The sequence below is a fragment of the Diorhabda sublineata genome, chromosome X (genome assembly GCF_026230105.1).
Source record: "Diorhabda sublineata isolate icDioSubl1.1 chromosome X, icDioSubl1.1, whole genome shotgun sequence".
NCBI classification, from domain to species: domain Eukaryota; kingdom Metazoa; phylum Arthropoda; class Insecta; order Coleoptera; family Chrysomelidae; genus Diorhabda; species Diorhabda sublineata.
Window position 1 is genome coordinate 16,518,230 of NC_079485.1, and position 15,791 is coordinate 16,534,020.

The window sequence follows — 15,791 nt, forward strand, 5'->3', positions numbered from 1 at the left end:
AAATTAGTATGTACTGTGCTCATAAAATTTCGTCTCATAAATATCAGATAGCATAATTATATCGTTATGAAGGAGTTTATTCTAATATCCTTTGGAGCATCCAGTATTATTATTATTATTAATAATAATGTGGAGGCTAATTGCCTGGATAATATCATTGCAATCTCCTTTTGGCCCAAGCCCAAAGGTCAGCAACCTTTTGAAACGGAGGAGCCGAAAGTTAAAATTTTAAAAATTTCCTATAGTAGCGAATTTAAGGCCTCTACTTGCGGAATTTCTTTTAGAGCTCTCAAAATGCACTGTGCGATGTGCATGCATTTCTGGATCTCCAACTCTCCCGACTTGCTCTTGACTTCTGTGTCACAAGTCTTTGGTTTTCTAATCTAATCGACGCAATCAGGTATCAATTCCAAATGACTCAATATTAATCTCATATATATTAGTGTCAAAAGATTTTGTTATGTACGACGGAAAACCTTTATTTATTTTGAATTGCTCGAATCTCTCAGCAAATAGATCCTCCATGTATTTTTAAGCTTGGTCGAATAATAACTGTCAATCTTTGTATCGCGTTATCGCTTCTAATTGTTGAACAAGTGAATAAACAAGCAACAACTGAAGTTAGCCAAAAATTATCCACTGACCACATCTAGACGGAAATAGATTACAGTTGTTTGAAAGATAAATCTTATCATGGAGTCTCATCTCTAAGAATGAAATAATAGTTCAGATTTATATCCTTGTTAAGCGTAGAAATTTTAAATAAGAAATTAGTTAATTGAAATTTATTTTACCATTTTCAAAGGCTTTTGATAATAATTTTTCTATTAAGAACTGTATACAGCTTGTGACCTCTAGATCATAGATATTCTCCAGAATTGAAGAATTGTCGATCCACTAAGTTTAATCATAGCATTTCCCTCCGTGTGTAAATAAGAGCTTGACAGTTGCAGATGTGTATCGTAATTTCTTCCCCTACCCTACAAAATTAGCAGCCCTGTGTTGTATTAGTAATACCACGTGCCCTGTCAGCGGTTGAGTGGCTTCCAGGCTGGGAATTTTGTTTTGTAAGCTTAATATATTATATAATTTTGTATTTCTGCGCTAATGTTTGTTAATATCTTTATTTAATTATATTTCTCTTTATATTTTATGCTATCTGATATTTATTTTTATAATTTGGCCTCTAAATATTTACCACATTTAAGTTGATAACTAGGTTAATCTATAGAATATTGGACCAATTACCCTTACTATTATAAAATCATGTAAATGATGTGTGAAATTTTGGTCTTTTGGGATTCAATTTTGCCTCTTGCTCAAATTATTCAATTTTATCTAAGAATTTTATTTTTATAATTCCTTCTATAAATCCACAAACAATGTTCTTAATAGAATCAATTTAACGTTACGTGACCGGGAATCGATCAATGAAATATATATATATATATATATATATATATATATATATATATATATATATATATATATATATATATATATATATATGTATATATATACAATATCCAAATTTCTTAAATGAATTTTTAGGACAGGCCACGAATGCATTCCTATTTCTTCTCTTTACTGAAAACCAGTATTATTTTGAGTTTTTGATAAAGCAACAAGTAGAACGGAGTCAAGAGGTTCGTTTAATTTTCATCTTTCGGCTCAAAATGATCATTCAAAATAGCACGAATTGATTTATGTGAGACAGAATTTTCGTCGGTTTTGAGATGTGGAATACGATTTCCAGTAGCATATTTTAAAATATTGAATTAACTTTTGAGACGAATTAAATCTTCCACCACATGGAACACTAAACTAAATGACAGATAACGCTCAAGCTCCTCGTGATTTTTTTTTTATATTTGTACATGAGTCCTTAGTTTTATTTTCTTTATTGAATATGTTTCTTGTTACAACTTGAGCTCTACTATCGAGAGCAAGTTTTCTGTGCTTCTTAGCTTTGGTTGGTGCGTGATTTGGAGCTAGAAGCATCTCAGCTGCTCTTATTCAAGACAAGATCTTCTACAATTTCTTTTTCAGAATAAGATTCATCAGATTCATCGTATACACTGAAAAGGCTCTTTGTATCACTGCTGCTATCATCATGGGTAGAAGTTCTGTCTCTAGTACGAGTTTTTAAAGTAATCAACATCATTTTCCTCATTCTCTAGATGTAGGTGGACTTGTTTCTTAAGATATTTGCTGTTTCTGTTGAGTTTCTTGACTCTAATTTTGACTTGTGATAGTGCTTGGAGCAAATTATATATTATTATTATATATTATTATTATATATTATTATTATATTATATTCCTGTTGCCCTAAAGCCTGCTTTAACATTTGACATGGTCATTGTTATATCCCAAATAGCTGAAAATATGCTTCAAAAACAACGCATATTACTTATAAAACATTTTTCTGGATGCTTTAACAGCTTCATAGTCCCTATAATACTCAAACGCTCGATTGATTGGAGTTTGTGTGTTGTATAAGTGGGTAAACAATACAATGTAATATCGAATCTGTCAGTGGTTTCCAAAATAATGAAATCCAAATGACATTGGGTTCCATAAAAAATAACCTTGAACCCTAAATTTTGCAAAATGCTCTATCCAACTGCTCTATGCTGCTTGTATCATGCTACCTTTTTCAGTCATAAGTACTAAAGTCCCTTCAGGCATTAAGTAAATTCTTGTTTTTGGAGCTTTCCTTTAAACAAAATTTCGGGAGGTATTGCTGCTCTAATAGTGTAAATTTGTTTAGTTTTTGGGCTCTTGACGGGTTTAAGTTTTGTGCTTTTCTGACCCGGATTTGAATGGTTTCTTTCCATAAATCTTTATAGCAGATAGGTATCATCCAGCCTGTAGTGTTATGGGTGTTGACTATTGGAACCTCAGTTAGAGCCCAATTAAACAAGTTAGTTATGGATAACACACTTTATTCAAAATAACACTTATTTACAAGATTTTTGCATTACATTATTTAGCGACATATAGTCGATGCTAAGGTCGATGCCTGACTTTGACCCGCTATTGACTGCATTTTGAATCCAAGAAGACTCACAGTACTTGTGGGGGAACTGTTTAATCCCCGCTTAGTTATTGATTACGCTTATTAATTATAGTAAGTATAACATAGCCGTGGCCTTATTGCTATCTATCGACTATGTCCATATTGCTCACATGTATAAAGTTAACTGTTTTTTCCAATATCACGTGCTATCATTAACTTAACCGTAGATTCAAAAAATTTAAATCACAATTTTCATTTGGAAAGCAGTTCACGCTCAGGCGGTTGGCTCAAGACACTGATGACTATACGGCTGGTGTATTTGTTGAGTTACGCTAAAAACTGACTCAATACATGACGGATGACGGGACTTGACACAGACAGTGAGAGGTGAACGTGGCCGAGTTGTTAATTGATTTGATGTTGTTTTAGAATTTTGATTTTATGTTATGTACCGGAAATAAATACCAAGTATAAATATTACTGCTATTGTATACATGAATACCTTGTCCACCTCAATCAACAGGTTATGGGCCCAGAATTAAAGGATTGATGAGATAAATAAAGAAATAGAAAATATCAAAATAAAAAGAAAGCAACATGGCTGGACAAGGTATAAGAGGCTATAATATAGAAGCACTAAATGGAGAAAACTATTATAACTGGAAATTTAGAATAGAAGCAATATTGGCAGAAAATGGGGTAATAGAAATGGTAAAAAATGAAATAGACATAGAAAACATAACGGATGAAGATAGGAGAAGAAAAATGATTAAAGATGATAATAAAGCAAAGTCGTTGATAATTTAATGTGTGGCAGACTCGCAGTTAGAAATCTTACGAGGTATGCTTTTGATATGTGGAGAACATTAGAAACAAAATATGAGAGGAAAGGGTTGCCAGGGCAATTATTTTTAAAGAAGAAGCTATTATCGTTGAAGCTTGAGGAAGGAGATTCATTAGAAAAATTCATTATGGAATTTGAAGAGACATTAAGGCACTTAAAAGCCACTGGGGTTAAAACTGATGAACAAGACATTGTGTGTAATTTACTAATGGCACTTCCAAAATCATATGAAACTGTGGTAACAATCATTGAAAACATGCCAAAAGAACTTCTGACTTATAAGAATGTTAAAAAGAAATTATTGGCCGAATATGAGAAAAGGAAAATAGCTAGAAACTATGATGTCAGTAGCCCAGCAGCAGCTTTTTTAAGTGATAGAGTTTGTTATGGATGTGGAAAACGAGGGCATATACGAAGTGAGTGCTGGAGTCAAAAGCGAGGTACAGTATCAAGAGGAAGCAGAAGTAGCTATAGGGGCTCAAATGAAGGAAGAGGCAACATGAATTCAAGAGGAAGGTTTCAATTAGGTAGAGGCAATGTCAGAAATAGTAAAAATCAAGACCGTATTCATGAGCTTAAGGCAAATAGGTACAGTAATCATGCTAATGTGCAAAATGAAAATCAAGATATGTACAAAAGTGTAGAAAATGATAGTGTATGTTTCATGACAGGGCCAGGTAAATTAGAATGTGTAAATAAGAATCAGTTAACCTTTCTTGTTGATTCTGGATGCACAGATCATCTTGTCAATGATAAAACTGTTTTTTCAGAATTTATTATGTTAGATAAGCCAATTATAATATCTGTTGCTAAAAACAATAGTCATTTACAAGCCATTGCAGTTGGAAACATTAATGCTCGAAGTGTAGTAAATAATTTAAACATTAATTGTACAATCAAAAATGCAGTTTACCCAACTTACGTAAGAATTTACTCTCAGTAAAAAGGTTAGAGGATTGCGGAAATAAAGTAATTTTTGAAAAAGGAGAAGTATATGTCTTTAATGATAAACAAGGACTAGTAGCAAATGGAAAACGAGAAAATTTGTATGAAATCAAATTTGAAATATTAAAGTCAGAATGTTTAAATACGGCAACGAATACAGATTTTATCATGTGGCACAAGAGGTTTGGGCATATTAATTTTAATAGTCTTGAAAAACTTGTTAAAGGTATTGACAATAGAATTCCAATTGTTAGAGTAGATTTCTGTGAACCATGTACTTTAGGAAAAATGTCTCAGTTACCCCTTGGTTCTCGAACAAAAAGTAATAGAATGTTTGAAATAATTCATACTGATTTATGTGGACCGATTACCCCATCATCACATGATGGACACAGGTATTTTGTTACATTTATTGAAGATTTTTCAAATTTCACAATGACTTATTCGATAAGAGAAAAGGCTGAGGTTTTTGAAAAATTTCAGGAATATTATTTTATGATTAAATCAGTATCTAACACTCAAATATCCAAATTGAGATGCGACAATGGGGGCGAGTATATCTCTTACAATTTCAAGCAATTTTGTAAAAATAATGGTATCAGATTAGATTATACAATTCCTTACACTCCACAACAGAATGGTAAGGCTGAAAGGATGAACAGATCACTGGTAGAACGAGCTAGAGCAATGATCAATGATTCAGGTGTGCATAAGGAGTTATGGGGAGAAGCCATTTTAACAGCAACCTACATATTGAACAGAAGCCCAACACAATCATTGGATGGTACCATAACACCCGCAGAAGTTTTCAATAATAAAAAGCCAGATGTAAGTAATATGCGGATTTTTGGCAGTACGGCATATTCCCATATTCCAAAAGAAAAACGAGAAAAATTTGACCCCAAGGCAAACAAATGTATAATGGTAGGATATGCTCAGAACGGTTATAGATTGTGGAATATAGACACACAGAAGATTATTGTAGCTAGGGATGTTAAATTTGATGAAAATTGCTTCCCATTCAAAAAGGATGTATCTGAAATTAAGGTGGTTACTGATGGAGGAAAAGAAATGGAGGTAAGCGATGGAATGGAAAATACCATGAAGAAAAATCAATATGGAAGTGTAACAATCAATGAAAATGGAAGAACAACCAATGAAAACGGAAGAGGCAATGATAGTAATAATAAAAGAGAGACAAAGTTGCCAGAGAAATTTAAGGATTTTGAATTATATATGGCACTAAACGCGTACAACTATGTTGAAGATATACCTATGAGTTATGAAGAAGTCAAAAATCATAAAGATAAAGATAACTGGTTATTAGCTATAGATAGGGAACTTGAATCTATTAAGAAGAATAAAACATGGGAAATTACAGAGAACAAAGAAATTACTAACATTTTAGATACAAGGTGGGTATTTAGTAAAAAACCTTTAGAAACAAATGAAAATCAATTCAAAGCTAGACTAGTGGTAAGGGGATTTGCTCAAAAGGGAATTGAATGTGAAAATTTTTATTCACCTGTAGCCAAAATAACTACTATAAGAACTTTTTTAACTATAGGAAACCAATTAGCTTATCACCTTTTACAGTTGGATGTGAGAAGCGCGTTTTTACAGGGTACTTTGAAGTCACCGGTATACATTAATTTCCCAAAAGGTATGAAACATGACCCAGGTAAAATATTAAAATTAAATAAAGCACTTTACGGTTTAAAAGAATCATCTAGATGTTGGAATACGGAAATGAACTGTTTTTTGCTGGAAACGGGATTCATTAGGTCTGAAAATGATTGTTGCTTGTATTATTTGAAATCGAACAATGAATGTATCTATTTATTATTATATGTTGATGATATTATATTAGCCGGTCCAGACTTAAAGGCACTAAATAATATTATTTATAAGATGATGCTAAAATTCGATATGAAAAACAAAGGAGAACTAAGACATTTTCTGGGGTTAGAGATAAATTATAATAGAGAGAAGGGAGTACTAAAATTGTCACAAGCAAGATATATAAAAAATATATTGAATAAATTTGGTATGGAAAATTGTAAAGGCGTGAACACACCGATAGAAACTAAACTTAAACTAAATGTACCACTTGAAGTAGAAAACTTCACAGATAAACCAATTCGTCAACTTATAGGATGCTTAATGTATCTAATGTTGGGTTCACGTCCAGATATATGCTTTGCTCTTAATTATTTCAGTAGTTTCCAAGACAAAGCTACAGGGGAAATTTGGAAACATCTACTCAGAATTTTAAGATATCTAAAAGCTACACTATATGAAGGGTTAGAGTATAAAAGACAAAATGAGCAAAACGAGTTTAAATTAATTTGTTATGTGGATGCCGATTGGGCAAATGATTTAAGTGACAGAAGGTCAGTTTCTGGTTTCATTTTCAAATTATTTGATAATACTATTAGTTGGGTAACGAGAAAGCAGAAATGCGTCACACTTTCCACAACAGAAGCTGAGTTAGTAGCATTATGCACTTCTGTTTCTGAAGGTCTGTGGTTAAGAAAGCTTCTGTTTGATTTTAATATAGACTTAGAGAAAATAATATTTTTTTGAAGATAATCAGGGTTGTATATCCATTATCAAAAATCCAGGAAATAACAGAAGGGTAAAGCATATTGACCTTAAATACCACTTCATTTGTGAAAATTTAGAGGAAGGCAAAATAGATATTAAATACATAGATTCTAAACGCCAACAAGCAGATATCCTAACTAAGGGTCTTAATTCTGATATTTTGAGTAAGTTTAAATCACTTTTAGGTGTTAAAGTTTTTAGCGAAGGGGGGTGTTGAGTTACGCTAAAAACTGACTCAACACATGACGGATGACGGGACTTGACACAGACAGTGAGAGGTGAACGTGGCCGAGTTGTTAATTGATTTGATGTTGTTTTAGAATTTTGATTTTATGTTATGTACCGGAAATAAATACTAAGTATAAATATTACTGCTATTGTATACATGAATACCTTGTCCACCTCAATCAACAGTATTTGGCGAATATACTGTTTATACGCGACATACCTCAAATATTAGGCTATGGTCTCCTATAAACGCCATCACGTCACGCCGTACGTGGCGTCTCGATGTTTACTATAGAAATGTACTGTTGTGGTCCCTTTCAAACGATGACTTTGGCGTGTGGACACCGTAGGCGCCATTCAAACGCTCTACGCCGCGTCTCTAGTTATTTTGAACCATTGCAGAGTAAACGTAGTATCTGGCGTAAACACAAAATGTCGAAATTCGATAAGAAAAAAAATAATTATTGATTGAATAAGTTCAATGTTATTGTGCATTATACATAAAAGTGACAAGCAGCTTTTCCTTCAGGTGATATGGACATAAGATGCATTTTTGGTGGCACTTTTATTATACATTCCCGTACAAGTTCTACAATATGTTTGAATTGTTCTTAATTGTTGTCTTTTAAGTGTTTCATTATCAAAATCTGGAAACATTCTTCTTTCTTCCTCCCCATAAATAATCGGTGTCTTGTTGCTCTGATTTTTATGCAGTTGTCTTTTGCCGTCTCTTCAAGTAACATAAGTGCTGCCAAAAGTGTTGAATTTAAATCAATTTGATATCACACGACTACACTATTTGTCGACTACTGTTGTGAACGAGACATCGTCGTTCGCGTATGAGATCTATTGACTACTGACGCTGTGCCTGGCGTTCAGTCATTGATCGGAACGTTTACGTTCAAGTCGGATGCCGCATACAGCATTTAATAGGAGATCGAGGCCTTAGGTAGTTATCGAGCTATGAGGAATTAACCATATTGCCAACTTGGCCTTATTGGCTGCATATACCTTACTTTGAGTGTTTAAATACGTAGATATTTCATTTTGGCAGTAGCTGTCAAAATGATCATTAGTATACTGTCGTTATTTGGATAGCATCATTTTGAGGTGCTGTCAAAAAATTAGTTCTGTAGTTTTTGAATATGAACAAATTTTGTTATCTATATAATATTATTCAAATTAAAGTTTATACAAAATTTAAAATACGAAATGTGTTGGTTTAACCGTATCGCTAAGAAGAGAACCGTATTTTCAATAAAACGTAGATGACCTTTTAAAAGACATATTTATATTTTGTTGAAATAATTTAAAACCCATGTATGACTCCGTAGACTTCTAACGATGACATGATGAGGTAGACGATCCATAGACTAAAAAAGACAGCAGACGTAAAGTATTTTATGTAAGTAGGCCCCCCCAACTCTCCACCGATGTACTTCGATCTGCGAAGAACTAGGACAATAATTACCAAAGCTGCTTCCGTGCAAAAAATTGTGACAGAAAAGGCAAGACTGAAAATAGAAAGTTTTTTAAACATAATTGATCTTGTCTAATTTAGAGATTATTATATTAAACTCCTTTGATTCGTTTCTAAATATACTTACTTGCCAGGATCTACGTGGAAGACATTTCCATTGACGTGGTGATAAATCGCGGCTATGGACCACGCTACACCTATTCCTAGAAATACGTTAACTGCATTGCTGCCAGTCACGTTACCTACACTAGCGTCTGCGTGCTTATCTTGTATGGCAGCTACTTTACTGGCGAATGTGTCTAAAAATAATAAATTCGTTAATATCCAGAATTACTGTTAGTAGGTTTCCCTAAAATACTATGAACACTAAATGATAATTTTTGGCCAATTTCACAAATCACCTTGTACTGTACGTCTAGCTTGAATTACGTGTTTTCTTAGCTTTGGTTGCCGAATTACCCCAATAACAGATGGCGCCAAAATTATTTAAAATATTATATTCAACACTTAAGCTGTGTTGTAAAGTTTCTTATTTTGGGTGTCTATAGCAAAGTTGCAATTTGAGTTCATTATTGTATTGTGTTCGTTGTGTTATTGTTGAGTTTCGTTGGTGCACGTTGTGCACTTGGATTATTTTTTTATTTGAGAATATTTGAAATTGGATATATATATATATATATATATATATATATATATATATATATATATGTATATATATGTATATATATATATATATATATATATATATATATATTATTTTTAAAGTAAGTGGATATTATTACAATTAATATACACCACTACTCTCTTAGTTAATATATTCAAATTATAAGAGGCGCTAGATGTATAAATACTACATCTTACAATTTCGAAAAAAAACTGTATATTTAGCGAACTACTACTAAAATGCATTTAAATAACAAATAATCACTTCTTCTCAATTTTTTAGAAATGGCTGGAAATAAGTGTGTTTATTTCAAGTGTGGACTAAGTAAAAGATCAGATCCTACAATTAAAATGTACCGATTTCCTGTGTATGACCCTACCAGATGTCAAAAATGGATCATACACTCGGGTGAGTTATTCTCAAGACAATTATTTTTCATAAAGGAATAAAAAATAGTGAATGTGAATAAATGACTGTTTACAAATGTTCAATATTATTCATAAGTAGGTATTTAATTATCTTCAAATAAAAGATAATTCGTCCAATAGTTTTTTCTGATAATGAGTTTATTTGTATGTATTATGGTCGCATTGCATATTATACGAGTACAATGATTTACTACAAATTCCAAATCCATTCAATCTTATAAATTTATCAAAAGTACTTGAATCATACCTAAATTTAAACTTAGAAGCCACCTTTATAGTAAAGACAAACAGAATAGAATAAAAAATTTTTGAAAATATTTCAAACTTTTACATAAACACAACTAACCGAATACAAAGGACTGAACTTTATATTTCACAAAAATTGAAATAGTATTTTTTGTTATTTTTTATGTTTATGAACTAAGCACATAATAATAAGGTAGTGTGTCTGTGTGTTTATATTTGGAAATTATCCTGTCAATGAGGCAAAAATTTCACCTGTTCAAGTGTATATAGACTGTTTTTTATCACATATGATAATATGGTTATAATACTATATTCTATGCCATAACAGATTGACAAAATAGTAACAATTAGGGAGAAAATTATAATTTCCTCCATTCTCAAGTTATACATGAAAATTATGCTTTTGTTTTCTCCAGCAGAGAATGTTTGAATGAAATAATATCAAATACTAGTTTTATTTGAATACAAATTTACTATAGACATGTACCAACAAATCTTCGATACGACGTTTCGTGCCTTCACGAGGCAAACATATAGGTTTTTAATGATGATATGCTTAGTTATTATAATTAATAGTCAATTTAAGCGAAATAGCACACTTTTATCTCGAATAACTAACATCACTAATGATTATTCTTAAATACGTTTCTGTCGTAGATACTCGTTTTGATTTTGTCAAAAAATGTACTGAGAGCTTTACTTTAAACATTACTTGGTGTTTTCGATATAAAAAAGAACTTTTTTAACCAATGTAATGTCCCTCCATAATATAATCACCATTTTTGTCCATTGTTCATTTTTGTCCTCGTATCTATTAAGGGTAAGAATATAGTAATGCCATATACCATCTTACGATTGTTGAATACTTTCAATAAAAATGAATTTTAGTTTCAATTTTATTATATATATTGCAAAAAACACATTTAACAACAGATAATTTTATTTGCTAGTAAGTACCCGCTTTTATGACCATACATACTTGGCTCAGATAAGTAGACCTTTGCCTGCTTATACCATTAAACAAACAGATGGTTTTGTAAGCATTTATGGTCTCATTGTAAAATATAATTTCTGAAAGTTGAAGGTAGCAACAAGCTCCTCAAGTACATTTTTTCAGTCGCACATTATGAATGAATTTATCATCCCAACAAATATTGATGTTAGTTAGTTATTTCATGATTTACCTATCTATAAATTCCTACAGTGATAATAGAAACAGCCTATTTAAAACTATAGAACAAATTAATTATTTTTAAAAAATGTTACGTATAAAATATCCTGGAGAAGAGCAATTTATATTTTCAACTGTAGCAGTTGATGTCTTTTTTGTAACGTTATAACTATATTAAATATGACACCTTGGATATATTTTTTAATGGTATATATTTTTTGTATTGCACTTTAATAGGTTATAATTTCAAAAATATATGACTCATGCTTGATTTACCTATAACAGATTTGTGAATAAAATCATTTTGTTAAATTAGTACCAGTAGTAATATAAATATATTTAACTCAGCAATGAGCTCAGTTTTAACATTTCCATATTATTTTGTGGTCGATCCAAAAAGTATAAATAGATAATACAATAAATAATATTTTCGATTATTATAACTTTTGGATCTCCAATGTGAAATCCAGACCGGTCCTGGGTTAATTGGTACACTTATCGGTAAGGATGAAGCCATTGTATAAATATCTTAACACAATGATAAAAGTGACAAAACGATTATAAGTAGGTATTTTAGTAGTAGTTGAAAGGACAAATTTTTTTTCTTCATTAGAAAGGGTTTTTTTATTTATTGGTCTTATCCAAATTTTCGCATTGATCCGTAACTTTCAATACAAAGCCATTGAATATAATATTTATATTAAAATCAGATTATTTAAATATCTTTGGTACGTATGTACTTATTTGTATATTTTTTATTTCTGGTTTTGTTACAATTCTTTGGAATGGTCTATTTGTTTGATTTTAAAAACCCTTATTAAAGATAAGTATGAGAGTGTTTTCACCGTTGTTGTGAGCATACCAAGAAATTTCAATGATGTGTAGTTGTTTTTGAGAATGATACACAGGTATGGAATTATATTAACACAATTCGGAAAAATTCTGTCATTCCGACGATGATATAAGATACAATTAGGGAAATTCCAAGGGTACTACTAGTCGTTATTCCATTTATGCCCATTATTGAAATAAAATAAATTCAAGTTTTTGAACATAAAAAAATACTTTACCATAACTATTACAATAAATATGTATGTTAACATTGATGTTCCCTATTTCAGGTAATGCTGTTTTGGCAAACCTAAGCCAGAAATCACTAAGAAATAAGCTGATCTGCAGCAAACATTTCAGTGAAAATATTAGTCAATCTAAAAGATTGCCTACTATTGTACCATTCCGCTACAAAAATGAAGGTTCAGAAAGTGAATCGGATAGGGAAAATTAGGATGAACAAATAATCCAATTGAATGTTTCCTCACATCCACAAACCTATTCAAATAGTGATTTTAATGCCCCGATTCATTCCAGAAACATTGACATGAGAGGTAATCAGTAACCATGAAGATGAAGAGTGGTTGAAAGAGTTACAGAACCTTCCATCTTGTTCTATGGGTATTGGAGGTAGGAAGCAGTCATTGCAAGAAGAAAATGAACGGTTGAAAAAGGAACTAACCAATGCTAGGAAAAAAGTCAATAACCTGAATACTCAATTGTGAGCTACAAAAAAAAAGGATTATGAAAACGCAACTCTCTGCGAACGTTTTGTATAGAGAAGGAACTCTCACGAATTTTATAAAATCTCTTGTGAATATGCAATTACGACATAAGATAAAATCCCCATGGTTACCATCTGAAAGGAAAACTGCCTTGTCATTATTTTATAAAGGACCTAAGACATACAGATATTTGCGACAAAAAGGGTTTATTTTGCCAGCAATATCAACAGTGAAATCATGGGTTGCCAATTTCCGTTGCAAACCTGAATTCAATAAAAAATTTTTTATGCACTTTACTTTAAAGGCGGATACGATGCTGCCTTATGAGAAGAAATGTATTCTGATGGTCGACGAAATGTCTATTAAGAGGAATCTTGAGTACAACATGAAAACAGATTTAATTGAGGGTTTTGAAGATCTGGGCGAGTTTGGAAGAAAGCCTTTCCATGCCAGTGAAGCTCTAGTTCTCATGATCAGAGGAATCTATAGCAACTGGAAAATTCCTATTGCCTACTTGTATCGAATGGTGGGGTGTCATATGCTTCTTTATGGTGTATAATTACGAAGGCATTGGAAAAACTTAGTGAGACAAAACTAGACACTATAGGCATAGTATGTGATTTATCAACTACCAATCAGAAACTCAAAAAGCATTTGGGGGTTAACAAAAAAAAAACCTTATTTTTTTCATAATGAGAAAAAATATCCTTTTTTTAATGCTCCCCATCTGTTGAAATACGTTAGAAACAGTTTTTGGAACAATAGTTTCATATTTAATGGGCAGTACATATGTTTTTCTGACATTCGAAAAGTTTATGATCTTGATAAAAGGAGCAAAACAGGAAAGGCCTTATTGAAACTGACTGATAAGCACATCAATCCGAATTCTTTCGAAAAAATGAAGGTGAAATTATTATTGGGTCACAGTGTTTATTCTGTCATAATGACATCTTTGGAAACTGGTGAACTTATTTCAAGTACAACTAAAAACATGGCGAACTTTGTTCTAACCATGAACAATTTATTTGATGCCCTGAATAGTACACGTTTACATTCAACAAAACTCTGTAATCGTGTTTTGAGCGATACTTATCCAGAAGAGCTAGCAGCTTTAAGCTCAGGATATGATTTATTGGAAAATCTATACAAAGTTGGAAAAAAGGGAAATTTGACCAGACCTGATAGCTTTGATGGTTTTCTTCTCATCATTAACTCCATTAAACAATTTGCAAGTGATTAGAAAAATGAAGGTTTCAATTATTTATTCAAGGGCAGACTAATTCAAGATCAACTTGAAAATCAATTTTCTGTTTATCGTCAAAGAGGAGGGTATAACAGAAAGCCAACAGTGAAAGCATTTCGAGCTGCATTTGAAATAAATATTATCGCCAATTTAATGAGGCCACCTAGAAGTGCTAATGTAGGCAGTCAACTGGACGATGATGATAATATACTGGTCATAATACAAGGTGCGATATTCAATACGAATCCCTAAATTGATTTTCCCAAAGTCAGTCCTGGAATTTAAAAAATCAAATGGGCTGTGTTGACACTATACCCAATTTGAATTTAAAGTCAATTTCACAAATTATCCAAATTAAAAATGAAGAGGAGTTGACACATTTTAGTAGCCACATGATATCCTCCCAGGGGGCTCTACATATGGGAAAAGTATATAAATTTGCTCACGACACACTCTATATAAATGTTGCTCTTGAAAAATAAACTGGTCAAAGTGAAGTGGACCATTAGTTTTTGTTTTTGGTTCCAATATAAAAACAAGGCGACCAATTTACGTATAGGAATTAAAAGTGACCATTTTACATGTCGGATTAATGGTGTAGTAATCTTGGACACGAGTTGTTTCAAAAACACCTTAAATCCCATATTAAACATTCATCAAAATCAGTAAATATTGAACATATTTATCAGAAGCGAAACATCTAATACGAGTTGGGAATATAATATTGATGATGACACTTATTTGTAAAGAATTTACTGTTAATTTTATGACGTAATAAACTGAGTTATCGATTTCATCATTTCATCTTAAAGAAGACCAAATTATAAATAAACTCGTTATACACATTTTAGAATTAAATTTGTTTCAATAATCCAATCCAAATTCAAGTCTTGAATTAACGAATAAGATTATGAATATGATATTGCAGGTGGTAGTTGAACCCTTTTATAAACCCTATTTGCACAGCCATGTAAAGTTGATGAATTTATAGAGGGTTATTCTATAGAAAGAAAATCGCTGCTTTGGTTTATGAAAATAATCAATTGAAAAAATTAATATGTTTGACAAAAAGCATTAGTTGTTCTCATGATGTGGTTGCTCTCGCGAAATGAGGATGCTCAAATGTAATCAAAAGGTTCAATTGCATAAACTGTATAGTAGAAAATAATTGGTTATAATAAATGTCACGTGAGCTTGGAGCAAAATAGTGAAACCATGTCATTTGTAACACTATGGATCGGTCTTTTAATGTAAATCATATACCCCAGAGTATTGCAGAAAGTTAGCTTCCAGATGGAAAAAAATATTTCACTTTTTTGAGAAACGCTACCAATATTCCTATGAATTATCAATCATAAAT

General features: G+C 31.7%; 2 protein-coding genes across 5 annotated transcripts in view; one reads left to right on the top strand and one right to left on the bottom strand.

Annotated features, from left to right (window-relative positions):
* The first annotated feature begins 1,563 nt into the window (after positions 1-1,563).
* On the top strand, positions 1,564-15,276 carry LOC130451850 (uncharacterized). Of its 2 annotated transcripts, none has more exons than XR_008910798.1 (3): positions 1,564-4,451; positions 10,070-10,195; positions 12,754-15,276. XR_008910798.1 is itself a non-coding variant. In XM_056791166.1 (3 exons), the coding sequence occupies exons 1-3, from the start codon at positions 3,826-3,828 to the stop codon at positions 12,915-12,917; spliced, it is 1,005 nt and encodes a 334-aa protein (XP_056647144.1). In that variant the 5' UTR covers positions 1,564-3,825; the 3' UTR covers positions 12,918-15,276. The 2 variants fall into 2 exon arrangements, 1 of the variants encoding a protein (XP_056647144.1); XM_056791166.1 differs by having other exon boundaries at positions 1,564-4,540.
* LOC130451849 (sodium/calcium exchanger 3) overlaps positions 7,911-15,791 on the bottom strand; it is an 83,709-nt gene continuing 75,828 nt past the window's right edge. For all 3 annotated transcript variants that reach the window (XM_056791164.1, XM_056791163.1, XM_056791162.1), the window contains 2 exons: positions 9,251-9,422; positions 7,911-9,157 (listed from right to left, as the gene is read on the bottom strand). In XM_056791164.1, the coding sequence (XP_056647142.1) occupies positions 8,953-9,157; positions 9,251-9,422 (377 nt within the window). In that variant the 3' untranslated portion in view covers positions 7,911-8,952. The remainder of the gene's footprint in view (positions 9,158-9,250; positions 9,423-15,791) is intronic.

Bases quoted from the DNA above. Each gene is read 5' to 3' on its own strand.
- LOC130451850 (XM_056791166.1), top strand. From the start codon at position 3,826: ATGTGTGGCAGACTCGCAGTTAGAAATCTTACGAGGTATGCTTTTGAT. The intron at 4,541-10,069 runs GTAAATTAGAAT...TCAATTTTTTAG, and splicing joins ATGTTTCATGACAGGGCCAG to AAATGGCTGGAAATAAGTGT. The intron at 10,196-12,753 runs GTGAGTTATTCT...TCCCTATTTCAG, and splicing joins AAAATGGATCATACACTCGG to GTAATGCTGTTTTGGCAAAC.